Source organism: Lactuca serriola, chromosome 1 (assembly GCF_051521515.1).
Source record: "Lactuca serriola cultivar US96UC23 chromosome 1, Lser_US96UC23_V15, whole genome shotgun sequence".
NCBI classification, from domain to species: domain Eukaryota; kingdom Viridiplantae; phylum Streptophyta; class Magnoliopsida; order Asterales; family Asteraceae; genus Lactuca; species Lactuca serriola.
Window position 1 is genome coordinate 106,964,163 of NC_136408.1, and position 7,938 is coordinate 106,972,100.

At 35.5% G+C, this 7,938-nt stretch overlaps 1 protein-coding gene across 1 annotated transcript; it reads left to right on the forward strand.

The window, feature by feature from the left end:
* The first annotated feature begins 3,781 nt into the window (after positions 1–3,781).
* LOC145097045 (putative receptor-like protein kinase At5g61350) lies at positions 3,782–6,737 on the forward strand. The gene is made up of 2 exons (XM_079034533.1): positions 3,782–4,837; positions 5,628–6,737. Exons 1-2 carry the CDS (start codon positions 3,887–3,889, stop codon positions 6,591–6,593), a joined length of 1,917 nt encoding a protein of 638 aa, XP_078890659.1. The 5' UTR covers positions 3,782–3,886; the 3' UTR covers positions 6,594–6,737.
* The last annotated feature ends 1,201 nt before the right edge of the window (positions 6,738–7,938 follow it).

A 7,938-nucleotide genomic window follows, 5' to 3' on the forward strand; every position in this document is an offset into this window, starting at 1 on the left:
GTATATATGTCATAAGTTGCAACTGGAGTTTAGCGGGATTTTCTTTTGGAAACGGCGAATATTATTAAAAACGAACCTCCACTAGCAAGTAGCTAGCAAAGGAACAGAATTACAAAAAAAGCAAAACATCTTTCATGGAATTAGATACATTTAAATTAAGTTAAAAGCAAAACAGAAGCGTTCTAGTATTCCCAGTCGCCAATTCCATCTTTGCCCATGCACTTTATCCAAATGAACACCAAAGACTTAATTGCCCCTACACCATAATTAGGATTTTCGAATACTCTATTGAACATCCGATCATTCCTTAGTTTCCACAGAATCCAGATTAAGCCATGAAAGATGCTAAGGAATCTATTTCGCTTCCTTTGGCATCTACCCCAATTTTTCGCGAAAGCTATTAAGTCACCAACTGATATGAAATCTTTCTATTGTAAACCACACCATCCGAATATAGCCTTCCTGACCTCACAGGCAAATGGACAATGTACGAGGATGTGATCTGAGCATTCCACTCCATTAACACATGCACCATATTTGTCATTTTCTATGTCAACCCCTTTGCATCTCAATGCCACTGCGGATAGGATCTTCTTTTGTATTGCTCTCCATATGAAACAATTCACTTTGATCTAGGATATCTTGTTCGATATAAAATTTCCTTGTATTTTTGCTCATGGCACAACATATTGTCATGTTGATGACACTATCAAAAACATGAGTATGTATCGGTTACAACCTGACCCAATTGAATAGCAAGATCATTAATGACAGATATTATTTACTGGAGTGTCAATAAAACAAATAAGTTAATTTTATGTGTTTCATTTTTATATTCAGCACAACAGCTAGTGTGTGTGTGTGTGTATATATATATATATATATATATATATATATATATATATATAATTTAATGTTAATTTCAAACGTCATTGATTAATATAGATAGTTTTTTTTTTTGAATGGCAAACTAGCATTAATAGTAAAAGCTAGCCAGAGGCTAGAAGTACACACACAGAGGAAAAGTAAAGAGCAAGAACCAAAAACAGAAACAAAACAAGAAATAAAACAACAACATCAAAATCAAAATTTATAGCCTGCTATAGCATTCTAGAATCGGGTCACAACACCATTCAGACCACCTCAGGTTCTGCCCTTTCCTCTTTCTTGCAATGATCCATAGGATCGAGAGTGATTTCACCTCGTAAGCTAGTGTCGATTGCGATTTCGAAATTGGGGTTGGCGAGTGAGCCTTTAAATTTCGATATTTCCAGATCACCCAGATAAAAGTTAGCCTTATAGCTTCATGAATCCTTGCTGGCATTTGATGCCCCTCAATATTCTCTTTACATTGTAGTAAGTCACGGGTTAAAGCAAGAGGATAATCCGACAGCCGCCACCATTTGCAGATAAGCTGCCAAACTTCCATTGAAATCAGACACTCCAAAAAAATATGTTGTTCAGATTCCAGAGCTCCATGACAGATCCTGCATAAATTTGAGGAACATATTCCAATTTTTGATAAGTTAACCATAGTGGAGAGTTATTGTGACAGATACACCAAGTAAGAATGTTTAATTTGCCCGGGGTCAGCATGACCATCTGCCATCGCTAGAAGAAAGAGAGAAATTGTCAATATGACATCTTAGAGACCTTACCGAATATACCCCAGAAGGGTCAAGTGTCCAAGACCATTTAAGAACCCCATTGGCATTCACAGACAGATGAAAATGATTTGCAAAAGACACACTATCCTTATCTAGAATTTTTGGGATATTAGCGATTTTACCCCAGCAACCATTTTTCCTCTTAGTAATTGATGGTCTGTCGAAACCCCCATCATCTCCATAAATAGATTTGATCACCTCCGCCCATGTATTCTCAGGGCAGTTTCTGAATCTTCACCACCATTTTCCCAACAAGGCTAAATTTGGGCCTTTAGACTACCAATCCTAAGCCCCCCTCTATCTTTATCAGCCAGGATTTTGTCCCATGATATCCAAGCCATCTTCTTGGAGGTTGCATCTAAAAAAATAAAAATAACTGCATCCTAATCTTCTCAAGAGTTTTGATATCTTTAACCGGGGCTTAATACAAAGAGAAATAAAAGGTTCCAAGATTACTCAACACAACTTTACATAGTGTTAAGCGTCCACCAAAAGATAGATTAGTGGCCTTCCATTTTGATAATCTCTCCTGAAATTTCTCGATGATAGGGTTCCAATACGACACTCTAGCCATAGAAGCACCAACCGGCAAACCAAGATATATGAAGGGAAGGGATCCAATGGGGCAATTACTATATCGTGCCAATAATTCTAACTCGCTATTTGGAACATCAAAGCAAACTATCTTACTTTTGGACATGTTTACCTTGAGACCTGAGGATAGTTCAAAACATCTAAGGATTATGATCAAGTTTTTTTTTTTTGCATTTTCAATAGACCAAGAACCCAAAAAGATAGCGTCATCAACATATTGAAGATGCGAAATGGACGGACCTTGGGGAGGCAATTGGATACCAACAAAGGCACCAGATTGTTTTGCCATCTCCAAGGCGATATTTAGCCCTTCAGCAGCGATGATGAAAAGAAACGGTGAGATTGGGTCACCTTGCCTGATACCACGCTCCATACCAAATTCAGAGGTAGCGGACCCATTTATTAGAACTGAAATTCTTGCAAAAGATAGGCAACCATGAATCCATGACTGCCACTTGTCCCCAAATTCCATCTGCTGCAAGATCGAATCAAGATACTCCCAACCGAGGCAATCGAAAGCCTTCTCGAAGTCGACTTTAAAAGCAAAAGCTACCTTCTTATTATTTTTTAGCCAAGCGATTACTTCATTTTGGATAAGAGGCCCATCAATGATATATTTGTTCTTGATAAAAGGTGTCTGCACTGTTCTTGATAAAAGGTGTTTGCACTGGCTAACAACCAAATGAATCACCTTTTTAAGTCTTTCCGCTAGGATCTTAGAGATGGTTTTATATAGACACCCGATTAAACTAATGGGTCTGAAATAGCACATCGTTATTAATTTCAAACATCGTGGGTTACGCTAAGCTTTGATTACATAAGGTTCATGACTATAAGCAATTATATTAATTTGGGATTTTATTGCATTTTTTATGATTAAAGTTTGTCGACTATGCCTTCATGATCAATTAAAGAGCCATAATTTCGTCTTCACTGTTAAATAAAAAACCAAATACTATTAATTAGGGATTTTTATAAAAGAATTATTTTGTTCTTTTGGCTAGCAGAAATAAATTAAAGCAAAAAGACAAAACTAAGGAGAACTTAGAACTATCTCAACCAAGTATTGTTGAATGGATTCAGAAATCAATTTCACCAAATCAATGATTTGTCTATCGACTACGACTATAATAATAATAATAATAATAACAATAATAATAAATAAAATAAATAAATAAAACTTGCACATAATATTTGATGAACCTGGACACCGTAGTAGCATGATTAAAAATGTGGAGATCGATTTCTGAATTTCTAAAGTATCCACAACTTTGAATTTATGACAACGTGAAAGCAAAAGACATGCATGTGAAGGTGAAAGACGAAGATTACGAGCGTCAATATTCCAGTACACTTGCATATAGTTGAGATAAAATAAAGAAGAATCTTCATCCGCCATCATGTGCAGTATACTATATAATTTTTCGAAGAACTTATCTTAGTCAATAGTTATATATATACTAATGTTTAAGCCAAGGGCAATATAGGTACAAGTTTTTAAGCAAATTGGGTTTTGTCTAGATAAACATCTATATAAACACGAACCACAAAGCTCTATCTTTCATACATAATCACCAATTCAGTTTCATTTTTGTTCAAAAAAATCACACCAATATCAAAAAACAATGTCTTCTTCAGGGGAAAACCTAGAAAAGTACAGAATTCCACTGGATGACATCCTACGTGTCACAAGTAATTTCAGTCCAGACACACGAATCGGAGATGGTGGATTCGGTATGGTCTACATGGGAGAACTCTCTAAAGACGGGAAAACGCGCACAGTAGCCATCAAACGTCTCAATCAGGATGGTTATCAAGGAAACAACGAGTTCCGTAATGAACTTGAGATGGTTTCCAGTTTCCATCATCCAAACATCATTACTTTCATTGGCTACTGTGACGAGGCCAATGAGATGATCATAGTTTACGACTATGCAAAGAATGGAAGCCTTGATCATCATCTCCAAAATCCAGATAAGATGCGTAGCTTAACATGGGCACAACGCTTGAAGATTTGCTTAGGTGCAGCAAAAGGGCTCAAGTACCTTCACTCAGGTCTTGGGGAGCACAATAGAGTGATTCACAGAGACATGAAGAGTGCAAATATACTCTTAGATGACAATCTGGAAGCAAAAATCTGTGATTTTGGTTTGTCAAGATTTGGTGCAAGAAACCTGGAAGATACCCAGCTCATAACAAAGATTGCGGGTACAAGGTTTTACATGGATCCCCTTTACGCTGAAAGAAGTAGGCTCACGAAAGAGTCAGACATGTACTCGTTTGGAGTGGTTATGTTTGAAATGTCAAGTGGGACACTTGTTTATCATCAAAAGTGCTTTGGAGATGATGAAAACCCACAATATCTCTTTGATGTGGTCCGGAGCTGCTATGACGATGACAAAAAAGCTGCCAGACCAGACAAGTTAATTGATCCTTTTATTAAAGATCATACTGATATGAGCTCTTTTCATACATTTAACAAAATTGCACATAAATGTGTAAACCTGAAGTTAGAGCAACGCCCAACGATGGAGAAGATCATCAGGAAGATAGAGCAAGCATTGGAAATTCAATTGGTAAGACTTTTCATTTAATCATTTTTAGGAAAATCTTTCTCATATATTATAAGGTAAACTGTTACGTATAAATTTTTGGTGATGTGCATAATGTTTGCCACAAATTAATGTTTAACACCAATATTTTAGTTGTGTTCGGCACAGAGCATTTGAGAGTTTTAGCTTGTAACGTTTGATAAAACGCGCTATTTTGAACCGAATACATCGTTCGGTCATTATTAAATTATTTATTATATTACTTTATTTATATTAAAGTCAATTATAATAATTATTATATGTATACAGCATTGTTATTATTATGATGTTTTAAAATATGAGACTAGTTTACCATTACAAACTATAGGCTAGGATGCAACTAATTTTGTCTAACACATTTTTTTTGTCTTATTATCTATTTCAACCTTCCTCTATCAATTTTATTTTTATTAAGTTAACCTAAGTCTAAAGAGTTGTTATTTTACTAATTTTTTAATATGGTCATTATTATATTATTTATTATTTTACTATATTTATATTAAAGTTAATTAGAATAACTATTATATGTATATAGCGTTATTATTATGATGTTTTAAAATATCGGTTTTAAAGCAAATAAAACATTTGTAAATTATCTATTCGCATATAAAACAACAATCTCATTCTTATTCATGCCAATTTTTTCTATTTCCTATAATACTTTTAAACGTAAAAAAAGTCATCCTCAAATATTTTCCACTATTTGGTATTTGCTTTCAAATGAACAAGTATGATTTAATCAAACTCTAAACCCCGGTAATGTTTTTCTTCACAGAACCATGATGAATCACCTACCACACGAAACCTAGACAGTTTTCTAATTCCACTGGAGGAAATAAACTTGGCAACCCAAAACTTCAATCAGGAAACACGTATCGGATCCTATCAATATGGTGTTGTCCATAGAGGACAGCTCTATGAACGGTGGCAAAACCGCACCATGGCCATCACCCGCTTTAATCGGGAAAGCTATCGAAGCTGGGGCCAAGATTTTAATAAAGAACTCCGGATGTTGTCCAGTTTTCACCATCAAAACATCTCCCGTTTCATCGGTTACTGTGAAGAAGCCAATGAGACAATTATAGCTCATGAATACGCTGTGAATGGAAACGTTGCTGATTATATCGGACACCACAGGACGAATAAGTTGCCTACCCTAACATGGGCACAACGCTTGAAGATTATCCAAGGCGTAGCAAGAGGACTCCAGTGCCTTCATTTGGCTCTTGGGGAGGGAAGTAGAGAAATAGAGGGGAGCATTATGTGTGAAAACATATTGTTAGATGAAACTATGGAACCCAAAATTTCTTTTTTCGGTTTGTCAAGACAAGGTCCGACATACCACAAACCCCGAGAACATATATCAGATATGTACTCATTTGGCGTGATAATATTTGAAATATTGAGTGGACGTCGAGCCGATGATCTAAACAGATATATTCGAGAAGAAGAGCAATTTGATGAACTTCAACAATACTACCGCAACAATACGCTCAATGTATTCATTGATGACTTTATAAGAGATCAAATCGATAGCCCTTGTTTGAATATATTAATAGATGTTGCATATCGGTGCATAAAGAAGAGGTCTCACAGGCACATAATGAAGGAGAAACAGTCGCGAGGCCGTATGATGGGGAGGGGGGCACGTCACGTACCTAGCAGCAGGGATTTGCGCTTTACAATGAACGAAGTCGTTGAGAGGATTGAGGATGCAGTGGAACTAGAAGCAGACAACTAGCATGGATTATTAGATTATACGACATGAAGAACTTCCAAAAAATTTTCCTATATGTATCCGATAAACTTTTCAAGATTAGTGGTGTTGTCTTTTAGTTATCTTTGTAAGTCGGTGACATTTTTCATTTATTTCTTTTTCTTTTAACAGCAAGACGAATTTATTGATGAAAATTCTAGCGAGGAGATAGGATTACGCATGATACAAGCATACCCAACTATATAATTTTTAGACCAATCAAACCATTTGATAGTTTCTCCTTTTTGAACTCGGGTGTTAATCCAAAAGCAAGTTGAAGATTGCTCCTTGCTGGCTGGCTAGATCGCGGTTGTTCCTAATTTTGCTATTATTATGCGGTTGTTTTGTGTTGTTCTATAGTACCCACAACAATTTGATGAAGTGAGTGGATTCTTGATCTTCTCAACCATGTTTTTGCAAGCCACAACCAAGTCAACATATCAAGCACTAAAAGAAAAAAGGCAATTAGCGGCGATAAAAATCGCCGGTAAAGATTAAAAAAGTCGCCGGTAAAGATAATAGCGGTGACATGTCGCTGGTAAAAAGTCGCCGCTTCTGCTGATGTCGCCAGTAATACATCTTGTTGCCACTAATGCTTATGTCACCAGTAATACATCTTGTCGTCGCTAATACTTATGTCGCTGTAACCTGTCGCCGGTAATAATTTTTTCATTTTTTATTTTTTTTAATCAAAGATTTTGGGTACAGAAAAACCGATACATAACCACATTAAATGCATAAAAAATTACTTAATAACATCCGATTATATATCAAATACTGTTATAATTAATTTAATAGCAAAATAAACAACCAAAATTTTACAATTCTAACAAGTATCTTAATGTCATACAAAATAAACAACCAAAATTTTACAAGTGTATTATACAAAACACAAATTAATTATCCGCCGAACTATCATCTCCGTTCTCATTGTTTCCTCCTTGATCTATCCCCAATTGAAAAAAAGCATAAAGCTCCACCCTACATGTCGGGTCGTTGAACATTGCCTGAAGATTTTCCAACAACATAATAAATAACAACATATATAAACTTATAAGTTCAATTATCAAACAGAAACAAAAACTACCAAAGTACGTTACTATTTATTGCACTTAAATACAAGATATTTCAACAGTGCATTGCTATTTCTTGCACTTTGGACAAAAAACACAATTACCAAATCAACATGCTTTTATCGATGCCAAAGTACATTGTTATTTTTAAACTAAGGCAAAAAACCAAAGTACATTGCTATTTCTTGCACTTGGGACAAAAACTCAATTACCAAAGCTTTTTGCAAATAATCACCACAAACCAAAATTACCAAATC